Raw genomic sequence first — 14,161 nt, 5'->3', positions numbered from 1 at the left:
AAATTGAGTTAATATAAATTTTGATCCTTTAATTTTGCCATAATTTTGGTTTTGATTTTTTAAATTTTAAATCACGAGTTTTGGTTATTCAAGTTTCTTTTTATTTAAAATATTAGTCCTTATAATCTAATAAAGACTTGTATTATTTTGACCTTTGAGTGATCAAAACCTGTAGTTTAAAATTTGAAGGACTAAAATCAAAATAAGTACAAACCTGAGAGACAAAAAATTATATTAATCCTTTAAAATTTTATATACTTGTCCAAAAAATGTTCATAATTTTAGATAGTTAATGTTTAAGCTAAACAAGATTGTAAATTTTACTTTAAAAACTTGCATCAAAATAACTACGGGTAATTGAATCCGTTAATAACAAGATATGATTAAAGAGATGTTTGAGTGAAAACCAATTCATAATTTTAAAAGATTTTATAACATATGAAATAATTAAGTATGTGAGAAAAATTTTATTTTGATTTGTATAAAAGCACTTTTTAAAAGTACTTTTGAAGTAACCAAGTACCCTCTAAATGTTAATAGATATAAATTCATGCATGAAAAAGAAAACCAAGTCTATTATATTTAATATGTGTCATCTAATTTAATTTAAAAACAACTTTACGTTTCAATTTTATATTTTGAACCACGCTGTTTTGCTTTATAATTGGGTTCAAAAGGAGTGCTCACTTTTTATAAGCGAATAAATGTGAAACTTTAATCTAATTGTCTTCAATGATTTGTTTGATTATGATTTTAATTAACATTTGACAATAATCATATTTTTATAATTTTTTCACTAAAACATTATTTTTTATATTGAAATTGGCGTGCTTTTAATTCTAACACAGGACACATAGACATTAATTTTAGCAGAGCAAAATTGAAATGTTAGATATTTTTTGATACGTTTTAAAATACCTGTTATCGTCTTGTAAAGATTGTTTAAAAAGTTTGATTCCAAACCTCAAGAATATCTCACAGTTATTTTTAAAAATACGAAAAAATTAATTTTTTGGTTTTTATAATTTTTACTCATTTGTAATCCAGCCCCTATATTTTGACTCGATGCAACTTAGTTCTTTTAATTTTGATTTAGTTGTAACTCAGTCCTTAAAGTTTGATTTGCTGCAACTCGGTCCTTATAGTTTTAACCATTTTATAATTTAGTCTCTCCTTTTATTAGATATATAATTTTATTTTTTAAAAACACAAGGACTAAATTGTAAAATAGTTAAAACTATAGAGATCAAGTTGCAGTGAGTCAAATTTCAAGAACTGAGTTATAACCGAGTCAAAATTAGAGGGATTGAGTTGCACCAAGTTAAAGTATAGGGACTGAGTTACAAATGAGTAAAAATTATAAGGACCAAAAAATTAATTTTTCCTAAAAATATAAACTTTGACTTTAAATTTAAACCAAAGAAAGAGAAATGGATTTTCTTTCTGCCTTTAGGAGGTTGATGGGTAAAATTTAAAACGTTAGGTGGTTCCACCTTTTCCCTTTATGAGATGGGATGCATTCCCAAGCCCTTTCTTCTTTTAATTTTTCTTAAATGATGATTATTTGAGTTAAATCTCTTAATTAATCCGCCTGCACTTAGTTTAATATTCACCGGTTCTTTAGCATTGTATTTAGCAAAGAAGATCACATGAAGACTGAAAGTTAACGAGAGACTAAAAAATGCAATATTATGTCACCTGAAAGAGATTGATGAGAGTCTGAGATTTCGTTGGGGCTCCTCTTCTTCTAATCTTTTCTTTTTCTTTTTCCTCTCATCTCAATTGTCTAACTTCTGATTTAGAATATCTTACCGTTACTGACCACACGGTAAGAAAATGAGATTACTCCGCTAGGAAATTAAATTGAAGTCCCTCCAAAGTCCAAATACTGTTGATTGCAGCCAAAAAATTGTTACTTTCGCTTTTTTTAAGAATTTTTTTGGGAGCTTTACAGTACATGTCTGTGTTGCTGTGAGGATGCTAATGTCGCCGTTGGTGATAAGCACGCCTGGCATTCATCATTCCCTCCAACTCCCATCACTCTCTTTCTTGTTTCTCTCTCTAAATCGCCCACTTTTTTCCTGTAATATTCCTTCTTTCCCTCTCTAAAATACTTATTATTCTTCTTCCCTAGCCCCACTTCCCACTATTTTTCTGACTTTTGCCTCCTTCCTCGAGCTTTTCCCATTCTCTACTTCCAGAAAATTGTATGATTTTCACCAGTTTTGCTTCTTAGATTGGATCTGCTGCTGTCAGTTAGATTCGTCCGACCTTGGATTTGGCTTCTTCGATTCCGGATTTCTGAGTTCAGGGTCGGGTTGGTGTTCTTGGCTTACTGGTTTATTGAACTTTTACTTAAATTTGCTAATTCCGATAAGGCATAATCGATCAGTTGGCTCTGCTTCTTTTTGGGTATGGGACATTGAACATGTTTCGATTTTTTTCCCCAACTGATTATAAATATGAATTTTTTGGAGGTATTTCTTGAATTTTGATCTTTTTCGCCTGTTGGTGTTAAATTTGATTGACCCAATGTGTTCTGTTGTCCTGACTGTGAAAGAGAGATGATTGATGGTGACATGTTTCTAACTGCGCTTCTTTGATTTTGATGTGGAGTTGTGAACTTCTGTGAATTTTAGTACTTTTAAAAACTAGAGAATATTGAAGTTCGAAATATTGGAAAATGTAACATCTTTGACATGTTGGACCATTTTAACATGTTGGGTTTTCGAGATGAGGTGCACAGTGGCATGTTTGGATGTGCATTCATGTCACTGAATGGAATACATGGATCCGTATATACATAAAACTGCTCATTCATTTTCATAGTGTACTCAAATTTCTGGTAGCATGCGCCAATGGATTACTGTGCATTGCAATTTCCATGCTTCATGGGTGTGTTTCCTGTGTCATCTTTGTGGTTTACTTTTCTACGCGAGACACTTCATGTGTGTGGACTGTGAAGACATTTTTGAATCTGAAGCAGCTTTATGAGACTGAGATATTAATGACTCCGGGTGTCATTTAATACGAGTTTATGTATCATCTAACAAATTTTGAATTTTCTTATTTGATAATCGATGCCATGAGATGAATTATGGTATTCACTGCCATACTTAATTTTGTATTATGGGATTCCGTCTTAACGCAATTTGATAATTCTTAGATAGCAGTAATGTGGTTGTTTTATGCTGGCCTGCACGTAAAAGATTTTTCTGATTTTACCATTCTTATATTTCAAAAACTTTTAACTGGGACGTTCAATGGCAAAAGGCCATGTGTTTTCATTGATAATTCATCAATTTTCACCATCTTTTTCTAGATATGTTGGATGATAGTAGATATCTGAAGGTGAATATTTTATGAATGGTAATGATGAGTGTTTTGTAAAGCGTGTTCAACCATTACTTGTCTTCTTAGACTATTATATTGTCTGGTAATATATCTTGAAAATTTTTTACCGTAGTGAACAACCAAACATGTCCACTTTCTGTCAACTTTACTAAAGCACCGATGGAATGATGTTGTTGCCCTTGTATATTTTTATCATGTGATCAATTTGTCTTCTTTCTGACAAAATATAGCTGACAAGAAATGTCCGACTCAATTATCTAATTGAAATGGTGGAAGCACTCCTTTTCACTCACCAAAATGTTCTGTAAACTCGAGCAATTTAGCCCTCTGACCTCACCTTTCTACACTCATTATCTGCTATATGGTCATCATACAGGTTATTCTTTGTTTCGAGCTTGGTCATTGAAGATAAGAAAGTAGAAAAATAGTATGGCTGTTTCCATGAGGGACTTGGATCCCGCTTTCCAGGGAGCTGGACAAAAGGCGTATCCTGCATCTAATTAACTGCCTAATGGATTTTTATTCCGAAACCTTCCCCCCCCCCCCCATCACTCAACTTCCGTTTCAGAGGTAGTTTAATGAATAAATGAGAGAGTCATGCCAAGATTTATACCAGATTGCTGCCTCTGTTATTTGTTTAATTTGATGCTGTGCTTGAATATCTTCCTTGTACATCATTCTCCCTAACCATCTATAGTGGGCTGGAAATATGGCGTATTGAGAATTTTAATCCTATTCCCATCCCGAAGTCCTCTTATGGGAAGTTTTTCACAGGGGACTCCTATGTAATCTTGAAGGTGAGCTGTCGAATTAAAATATGTTCTCTATAGTCTTCAAAATCATTTGTGATCTATTGAATGCTAGCCTTCTGTTGGAGTCTATTGTTGCTCGAAGCTTTTATTTTGTTTGCTGATATATTGATGGACATTATAATTTGATAAAACTGGCTACGCCTATTCTCAGTATGGCACAAATAACAACATTGGTACGAAATGGAGCGTGACATCAATTTCAGTCATAATGGAGCCTGTATTGTCTATAATTCTGAAGCCAGCTGCAGCTACTAAATAAATAAATTTCTTGTAAACCATAGAATTGGGAATTGCTCTTACAATAAGCATTGACAAGACATTTTGCTTAGGGAATGCTCTCTGGCAATTTGGGAATAAACTTTCAACCATTATTATTTGATTCAGAGCATGAAATATCGCAGTCATTAGTTTAGCACAAACATAAACATATTGGTAAAACTTCCTAGAAGAATATGGCAAGAATTTGCTCATTTAACATGAGAGCTTGTACGTTTAATCTTTTTCTGGCCTTGAAATAGGCAGCACTGTTCCTATAGTGGCTAGTGAGGCTGCAATATGATTTGCGGAGTTTGAGACATTTGGACTTACTCAGCAGAATCTCCGGGTGTCCTTATCTATTAAGAAGTGCAGCCATAAAAGATAGGGAGAATTATGTTCATTCATGCGGTGATTCATTGAGGATGCTTAATGACAGTACCTGATAGAGGAAATTCTATTTGCTTAGGTTTTTGGTACAGGCTGTGAACTCCCTGGTGGAGAGAAGTAATATATGTATTTCAGAATAGATCATTTAACCTACTCTTTAGCACTTTTGGCCGGATTTATATGGTTGTTTTGTTTCAGGGTTTTAGTTTTCCCTTATGTGATCCACGTTATTTGGTCTGTTTCTCCTGTGGTTTAAATTATTTCAATCAACACGTGTATAGTTTGACTAGGTGTTTTATGTGCAAATTTTAATGAACATAATCACGTGGATGTTAAAACAATAAATATTGTTTGACTCGTGAACATTTTCATAGTGTTTTTAAGCTGTTTCCTGAATTAAGTGGAAATTTTAATATTCATGAATTATTTCTGTTAAGAGGAAGACAGAAACTACCTCATGATGTTTATGTGGTAATAGTGCTAAATATAGAGGAGTTAGATGCTTTAAACCATAGGGGCCAACAGTGAACCCATTTTGGGCAAACCACAGGTGACTAAACTGTAATTTGCCCTTTGTTTTATGTTGATTTAAACTTTTGGGACAATGGCTAATCCTGTACATGTTACTTCTCTGATGAGATTTGTGCTTATGCTTTTACTTCTTATTGTATGAAGCAATGTGATTCATTAGTGTCACAGATTTTTTTTTTTTTTAAAAATAAATTTCTTGTCCTCTATGTATAGACAATTGCTTCAAAGAGTGGTGCCCTCCGTCATGATATTCATTACTGGCTTGGAAAAGACACCAGTCAGGTAAAATTTCCGTTAAACAAATTGCTGGCATTTTTTCCTTCGGGGTTTAGTTGTATATTAACCATAACCTTGAAACAGGATGAAGCTGGTGCTGCAGCCCTCAAGACAGTTGAGCTGGATGCAGCTCTTGGAGGTCGTGCTGTTCAATATCGTGAAGTGCAGGGTCATGAAACTGAGAAATTCCTGTCTTACTTCAAACCCTGTATTATACCTCAGGAAGGTGGAGTTGCATCTGGTTTTAAGCATGTAGAGGATGAAGAATATAAGACTCGAATGTTTGTATGCAAAGGAAAACATGTTGTGCATGTCAAAGAAGTAAGTTTGACGTTATTTTTCTGCCTTTGAGGTTTGAGTTTTTGTAGATGAACATTATGCCATTTGATGCAGACACTGCACATGTTTAGGATAATGATTTTCTCTTTTTGAGTTACCATTTTTGTTGGTCTTAGGTTCCTTTCGCCCGATCTTCACTAAACCATGATGATATATTTATTCTGGATACGAAATCCAAAATCTTCCAATTTAATGGTTCAAATTCATCTATTCAAGAAAGGGCTAAAGCATTGGAAGTTGTGCAATATATTAAAGATACACACCATGAGGGGAAATGTGAGGTGGCTGCTATTGGTAAGTGGAAAAGGAACATTTCATGAGTTAATAGGTTAATGATGGATATCACTAAGTGAATACATATACCTGTCCTTTTTGTGTAGAGGATGGAAAGTTGATGGCTGATTCTGAAACGGGAGAATTTTGGGGTTTCTTTGGGGGTTTTGCCCCTCTTCCACGAAAACCAGCCAGTGATGATGATCAGCATGTTGATGATACTCACACTCCAAAGCTGCTTTGGTAATTTAATGTTGTCTCAATTGGGCTTTGGGATTTTCATTTATAGTTGTTAAGCTAGTATATCCCATTCATCTTAATCAGATTTTATTATAATAACTAATTAATATTTGCATATGTATGTTCAGTTCTTCTTCTTTCACCTGTTTGTTTTATTTTATTCTTCTGTCAAACTTCTGATATTTATGAATGTAAGACTGTCTGATCTGTCTGATCTAATGGTATTTAGAATTTGGAATTAATACTATGATGACAACTACTGAGGGAGTCTTTTTAATATTGGGCCACAAGGTTCTGTAGTACCCTAGTCCTGATGAAATGTTATTGGATTGTACAGCGTTGAAAAGGGGCTAGCTGAACCTGTTACGAACGATTCTCTGACAAGGGAGTTACTGGACACAAATAAATGCTATATTCTTGATTGTGGGCTGGAAGTGTTTGTCTGGATGGGAAGAAATACCTCTCTTGATGAAAGGAAAAGTGCAAGCGGAGTGGCTGATGTAACACTTCTTGTTTTTTGTGCCCAGTATATTTTAGTATTATGCACTGAATTTTAATGACTCTTGAATTACTATTGGTCAACAAACAGGAGTTAGTCAGTGGCTCTGATAGACAGAAATCCCAGATAATTCGTGTAATTGAAGGATTTGAAACAGTGATGTTCAAGTCCAAGTTTGATTCTTGGCCTCAGATGACTGAAGTAACAGTGTCTGAAGACGGTCGTGGAAAGGTGGCAGGTCAGTATCTCATTATTTTTCTGGCTTTATTGGTCTGTGTTATTGCCTTATCATTGACCAATCGTTCCAATTTGGTTTCTTTTTTTAATGGATTTATAGCACTTCTGAAACGCCAAGGAGTGAATGTCAGGGGTCTGCTGAAAGCTGATCCTGTAAAAGAAGAACCTCAACCCTATATTGATTGCACAGGGAATTTGCAGGTACTTAATAATTTGTATAGAATTATATTTTACCTTAACTGATATCTTCTTATTATTGGTTTTATATCCACATAAATTTTTTATCATATTGAGACATTAGTCTTTTAGAAACACAAGCACTTTATCCTCAATACTCAAGCTGTCTGCCATCATTAAGATCGCTGTCAGAATATGCAGCAGAGTATCTTTTTTTTCTTTTGGAGAAAATCAGAATACAAAGCTTAGCATAGCATATGTGCTCTATCATATACTAGAGATGTGTTTAAATTAAATTACCTCTGAGTAAAGATGAGCAAATTCTGAGTACATGCTTTGTGTCTTCTGTAAAAAAGTCTGATTAAGTTAGGGATTTTTATGTTGGGTGGGCATCTTGCCATTTCCATGCATAAATGTTCAAATCTGTAATCTTGGCTTACTTTCTGATTATTTTGTAATTATATAGCTTAGCTAGTTCTTTTTTCATGTCATACTTTGTTTTTGAGTTAATTAAGAGTTGATCAATTGTAAAATTTTCTATTATTGACCAGTTGAAAAATCCCAACTTCGTTTATTTTTGTTTCTGTTGCTAACATCAGCCTTAACCTGGTTGCTTAGGTTTGGCGTGTAAATGGTCAGGAAAAGATTCTCCTTCCTGCTTCTGATCAGTCAAAGCTTTATAGCGGAGATTGCTACATTTTCCAGTATACGTATCCTGGAGAGGACAAGGAAGAGTATCTTATAGGAACATGGGTTGGAAAGACTAGTGTTGAGGTGAAAAATAGTGCTTTGTCATACATTTCATGCTCGTGTTTATGTTTTATTAAATGAATAAACAAATAATGTGGTGGCTAAATGTTTTCATGGATATGAAAAATATATTAGCTGATTATTGTCCCCTGCATGGTATTCTATTATACACTAGCAGTGATTGCTGCTTTGAGATATGAAGGTGATAAATAACAGAATTATTTCGGTGGAGCTTTGAGTTTGCAATAAATTGCTGTGGGAATCTCCTGCATCACTTACTAACTCTTTTGTATTACATAGGAAGAAAGAGCTTCGGCTATTTCCCTCGCAAGCAAAATGGTTGAGTCATTGAAGTTTCTTCCTTCACAGGTTATTTGTACTGATGTGTTATTTTCAATTTCTCTAGATTTTCTGTTGTCATTTCTTTTGTCCTTACTAACATTATCAATGTTTCCTGGGTTACTAGACTCGTATTTATGAAGGGAATGAGCCAATTCAATTTTATACTATCTTCCAAAGCTTGATTGTTTTTAAGGTTTGTGGGATTCTATGTCATGGAAACTTTGAATATCATTCTTCAAATATACTTATACTGACCCTTGAATATGCTTCTATCAGGGTGGACTTAGTAAAGGATACAAAAATTACATTGCGGAAAAGGAAATTCCTGATGATACGTACAATGAGGATGGTGTTGCACTATTTCGCATCCAGGGCTCAGGCCCTGACAATATGCAAGCTATACAAGTTGAACCAGTATGTGATCTTTTGTATTTATAGATTCCACTTCTCTATCTGTTCCCTTTTTTGTGTGTAACTCTCCCTTTAAGTATACAGCTTTTATTTATGTAACTGCTATTTTTCTTCTCATTGTTTTTTCTTGGTCAGGTTGCTTCCTCCTTGAATTCCTCTTATTGCTACATACTTCATAATGGGTCCACTGTCTTTACATGGACTGGAAACCTTACAACCTCAGATGTCCAGGAACTTGTTGAGAGGATGCTGGATTTGATAAAGGTCTTACATGTGCTATGATATGCTTAATGTGAAAATTTTATTCTTACAGACAGTACCATGTTGTGCAAGTGGGCGAATTGTCACTTGCCTCAATGCTGATAATAATTAAATATATCATTTGTTATTGTTCAACACATATTTGCATGAGTTAAATAATATAATGAGCACGATCTGAATTGAATTTTTCTGTACTTTGAATGTTTGAAGGGGCAATTATTAGATATATCTGCTATCTTTTGCGGTCAAATTTCCCTGTTTTTCTGGTTCTGATATGCTTGCAAATTGTCTTCAGCCAAATTTACAGTCAAAGCCACAAAAGGAAGGGTCCGAATCTGAACAGTTTTGGGATTTGTTGGGAGGAAAATCTGAATATCCCAGTCAGAAGATTGTAAGGTCTGCAGAAAGTGATCCTCACCTGTTTTCTTGCAACTTCTCAAAAGGTAAGGATTATGCTCTTGCTTGCCAAAAGGGTTATCTCTCTCTGTTTTTTTCCCCCTTGTAGAAAAATTGAAAACAGCTGACTCTTTTATGGTGGTGTTTTTGCTGCATGACTACGACATGCAGGAAACTTGAAGGTGAGACCCTAATCAATTTTCCGTAATTCTCTATAATGCCTGTGGATATTGTAAATTTTGAATTATCATGTCGCAAGATATATACAAAATTTAGGAATATCTATATCTCATAGCCTAAGGAAAGAAAAGTATTTTTCCATTTTGTTTTTTTAATAGAGTCTTTATGAGGTTCTAAGAATTTAAGGGTTCTTGAGTTAGTAATCGAATTCTTATATTTGGGTTGGGTATGTCTTTTGGTATACCCCTTCAATTGGATTTTATTTGTAACAAAGAGTGCTGAGAAATATTAAGGTAACTCTTGTAATATCTAAATTTAGGAAAGTCAACCAAGTTTTCAAAGACAGTTTCTTTTAGTGCCACCAAGGTTACAGGTATAAGTATCTCTGTGTGATTGTAGTATTACTATAAATAAAGGTTGATGAATCAGTGTTACAGGCCCTGTCAATATCCCTTTTCAATTATATATATTTTTCAGTCCCCACCTTTCTCCTTAACTTGTGCTCTTCCGTATTTTGTTAACACACTATTTCATGAAGATCACGCATGAAGGCATGTCAAAGTATCCTTTCTTTTGTTCATGTTTCATTCATAAGGTGTTGGATTGCCGTCATTCGAGAACACTTGAAATTTACTATTGCAAATTAGTCCCTCCATTTCAAAATACAAGGCTTTTAGGGTTTTAGCACGAGAATTAATACATATAATTAACACATTAGAATATTGATCACATTGCCAAATCTTCCTTTAATTAATGCATTGAAGTATTTTTACATTACTCATATAGATAAGGTTGTAATAGGAGAAGTCTCAATAAATGTTGCCCTAAACTTTTAAAGAACATATAAAATGAAGCAAAAAATTTTTCTTCTAAAAATACCTGTATTTTAAAGCTGAGGGATCATAAGTGATCCAACATTATTGAAATATTAGCTAATTTGGTAAATTTGATAGTTTGATTGAGAACAAGTTTTTCCTATTCGGTGGTAGTGTTAAAAATCTTGGGAGCATGTGAAACGCCACATCTTCCCTAATAATGAAGCCATAAAGTGAAGGTCCATGATTGATTTGTTTGTTGTTACTCTCTGTGCCATGCTTCTTATAAAGATTCATTTATTTTCACTTAATTCTTCCGAAATTAATAATTTGAAGCAATATTTGCAGGTGACAGAGATATTCAATTTTTCCCAGGATGATTTGATGACTGAAGATATCTTCATCTTATATTGTCACTCTGACATCTTTGTCTGGGTCGGGCAACAGGTTGACCCCAAGAGTAGAATGCAGGCTTTAACAATTGGTCAGGTATTACTGGTTTTGGCTTGGCTGGGAACTATAAAAATGCCATGTTTTAGCAATTAACTGCATTGATTTATTTTTTTCCATAGTTAATTGTATGACACAAGTGATTTATCTTTTTTTCATAGTTGATATTGGTTTAACTAGGACCCTTCATCATTATACCACCATCACTTAAGCTATTTCAATGGCTTTCATGTTGGGATGAAACGTCATTTTAGTATTTCTAAAGTCACATGTTGATTTGTTAATTTCTTTATTATTTTTTAACAGAAATTTCTTGAGCACGATTTTCTTTTAGAAAAGGCGTCTCATGAAACTCCGATGTACATTGTCATGGAAGGGAGTGAGCCTCCTTTCTTCACTCGTTTCTTCACTTGGGAGTCTGCAAAATCTGCTGTAAGTTTCTTAATGTAACTGCGTGATAAATTAGTTGGGACCCATTGATAATATTATTGACATATTTTTTTTGGGCAGATGCTGGGAAACTCGTTTCAGAGGAAACTCACAATAGTGAAAAATGGGGGAACTCCAACTGTGGATGTAAGGCACCATCTTTGGTTGTGTTTTGTTTCTTTTGATTTTTTTTTAATTTTTTAATTTTGTATATTTAGGTACAGTTTGTTTTATTCTTTTATAACATTGGATAGTTGCTTTTTGAGTGTTAAAGAATGATCACCATCCACCAGCACACTCTTAAGTCCGAATTGGCGTATCTTTTTCATATCTTCTGTGCCATGAACTTTTAATAAAGGTCGTGTGACAATTTTATTGCACAAAAATTCTTTCTTCCAACTTGTCTCTTATGATTAAGCTTTTCCTTGTTCTTCTGCTCTTATTTTGTTCAGAAATGAATGATATGATAAAAATAAACCTTTTCTTTTCCTTAATTACTTGTTGCCTATTTATCAAAGCTTAAGAACCTTGTAATATGCTTCTTTATCCCAAGTGGTAGAGACTTGGACATACCTTTCTTCTTTTATTTACATAAATCTAGAGAATTCAAGGAAGTGAAAACATTATTGACCCTCGAGAGTATACACATTAAATCGTCTCCCTTTATACATTTATTCATTTGAAGACACAGTGGCATGAGAACATAGCTTTGAGGTCCACATCACACAATTACATTCATCCACTCTTTTCTTTCATTTCTTTCTAGATGTACCTTCTACATTTACTTTATGAATCTAGAGGATCCTGATTGAAGTGAGTATGGGTCTGGGAGGCTGTTAGATCAAATTACACACTATAAATCTGAACTTTGTTGGGAGCAACTATTTTAAACAGTTTTTCCTTGTTACATAAACTCTCGTGGTTTTTTAGATCATTCTGCCTTGCTGTTAACTTTGTTAAACTTGAGACTATTCAAATTTTCTTGTCTGTGTTCGCATTTAATTAGTTGGGTGGTTGAATGTATAATACATTATTAGAAACCCAAACGAAGATCACCAGCATCCTATGGGGGAAGATCTAGCAGTGTGCCCGACAAGTCCCAGCGCTCCCGCAGCATGTCTTTTAGTCCAGATCGTGTTCGTGTACGGGGAAGGTCTCCAGCCTTCAATGCCTTAGCAGCTGCATTTGAGGACCCTAATGCCAGGAACCTTTCAACTCCACCTCCAGTCGTTAGGAAACTGTATCCCAAATCTGTGACCCCAGATTCAGCAAAATTGGCACCCAAATCCACAGCCATAGCAGCACTTAGTTCTAGCTTTGAACAACCACCCTCAGCTCGAGATAGTATGATACCCCGGTCTATCAAAGGTATGTGACACGATTATCACCAGAAGCTTGTTTGATTTACTACATAAGTTTGTTGAAGGTCCTCTAACATTCAATTTTTTAAATTTTCTTTTGATATTAAATTCCTCTCTGTTATTTGGGTTGTTATGATGTAAAGTGAATCAGAGTCCAGAGGCTCCCAAACCTAAGCCTGAGACAAACAATAAGGAAAATTCCCTGACCAGCAGAATAGAATCTCAAACCATTACGGAAGATGTGAAAGAGGATGAAGCTGAAGATGAGGAAGGTCTTCCAATTTACCCATATGAAAGCCTCAAAATATCATCTACAAATCCTGTAACAGACATTGACGTGACTAAGCGAGAGGTATAGTGGAACTAACACTCATACCATTTCATGTTTTTCTTCTTTACTTCCATTAATGTTTTCCTCATCCCATTCATTGGAAAATGCCCCATAATTTGATGACCATTCAGTTTGGTTCTGACTTTATATTGAACTTCAACAATACAGACTTATCTATCATCTGCGGAGTTCAAAGAGAAGTTTGGGATGACAAAGGGTGCCTTTTACAAGTTGCCAAAATGGAAACAGAACAAATTTAAGATGGCCGTCCAGTTATTCTGATTTTGACGCATACTTTGCCTTGTCTCAGGACCCTGCAGTTTAGGTTGCAGGTAGATGGAATTTTGACTCTTTTTATCCCATTTTGTTGAGACCGATTTTCTGAAGTCACGTCACTTTAAGTTCAGATAGAGAGAGAGAGAGAGAGAGAGAGGATAGGTGGGGCTCATTCATGTCAGATCCGCATGGCAGAGATATAGATTCCACTTCTCCCTCTCTTTCTCTCTTCTAACTTGAAGTGACCTGGAACTTCAAAGAGAATCCTGATTCTGTTATGGTTCATGAGCTTCTGACAACAATTAATCTGTTCTGCAGAGAGGAAATGAACATATGAAAGTGAAAGGGACAGCATCAGTGTTTTTGTCAGCATAGCTGCTTCTGCTCTCCCTTGAAGCTATTCATTGTTGGAAAAGAATACAGAGTTTTTCCGCTTTCACCCCTCCTCCCCTTGCCGTGGTTTGAATGTTATTATAGAGTCCTTTTCTTGTTGAGTTAGCTGCTTGGTATTAATCTTTATAGGGCACAGGTTGTTTGTGAGCTTGCTTGCTTTCTTCTGCTTCTCCCCCCCTCCTTTTTTTTTTTTTAAATTTCCTTGGGGTTTTAAGTTTCATTTTTTTATTCAAAATTGTTTTGGTAAAGCATTGGTCTTGCAAACGCGGTCTTTTTAGGTTGTATTGAGGATGAAGTGTGTACAGCTGAGTGTAAAAACCAGTCAAGTCGTCATTAGTTTTGGAAATAAAAGGTGTGATTTTCTTTTCCTTTTCTTTTCCTTT

The 14,161-nt window shown here is 34.7% G+C and overlaps 1 protein-coding gene across 1 annotated transcript; it reads left to right on the top strand.

The window, feature by feature from the left end:
* Nucleotides 1-2,006: 2,006 nt before the first annotated feature.
* Nucleotides 2,007-14,152, top strand: LOC114711157 (villin-4). Its single transcript, XM_028895511.1, has 24 exons — nucleotides 2,007-2,317; nucleotides 3,731-3,839; nucleotides 4,052-4,151; nucleotides 5,556-5,624; nucleotides 5,703-5,939; nucleotides 6,074-6,251; nucleotides 6,338-6,473; nucleotides 6,808-6,970; nucleotides 7,060-7,207; nucleotides 7,307-7,407; nucleotides 8,002-8,157; nucleotides 8,434-8,502; nucleotides 8,600-8,668; nucleotides 8,752-8,889; nucleotides 9,022-9,150; nucleotides 9,443-9,590; nucleotides 9,715-9,725; nucleotides 10,887-11,027; nucleotides 11,295-11,420; nucleotides 11,499-11,564; nucleotides 12,455-12,785; nucleotides 12,922-13,130; nucleotides 13,278-13,441; nucleotides 13,704-14,152. The coding sequence occupies exons 2-23, from the start codon at nucleotides 3,784-3,786 to the stop codon at nucleotides 13,389-13,391; spliced, it is 2,895 nt and encodes a 964-aa protein (XP_028751344.1). The 5' UTR covers nucleotides 2,007-2,317; nucleotides 3,731-3,783; the 3' UTR covers nucleotides 13,392-13,441; nucleotides 13,704-14,152.
* Nucleotides 14,153-14,161: the final 9 nt, after the last annotated feature.

This window comes from Neltuma alba, unplaced genomic scaffold, assembly GCF_004799145.2.
Source record: "Neltuma alba isolate B1F8T4 unplaced genomic scaffold, ASM479914v2 tig00011281_pilon, whole genome shotgun sequence".
NCBI classification, from domain to species: Eukaryota; Viridiplantae; Streptophyta; class Magnoliopsida; order Fabales; family Fabaceae; genus Neltuma; species Neltuma alba.
The sequence above is the reverse complement of the archived record's forward strand: the minus strand, read 5'-3'. Positions and strand labels throughout refer to the sequence as shown.

Bases quoted from the DNA above. Each gene is read 5' to 3' on its own strand.
- LOC114711157 (XM_028895511.1), top strand. From the start codon at position 3,784: ATGGCTGTTTCCATGAGGGACTTGGATCCCGCTTTCCAGGGAGCTGGA. The intron at 5,940-6,073 runs GTAAGTTTGACG...TGTTGGTCTTAG, and splicing joins ATGTTGTGCATGTCAAAGAA to GTTCCTTTCGCCCGATCTTC. The intron at 8,890-9,021 runs GTATGTGATCTT...TTTCTTGGTCAG, and splicing joins AAGCTATACAAGTTGAACCA to GTTGCTTCCTCCTTGAATTC.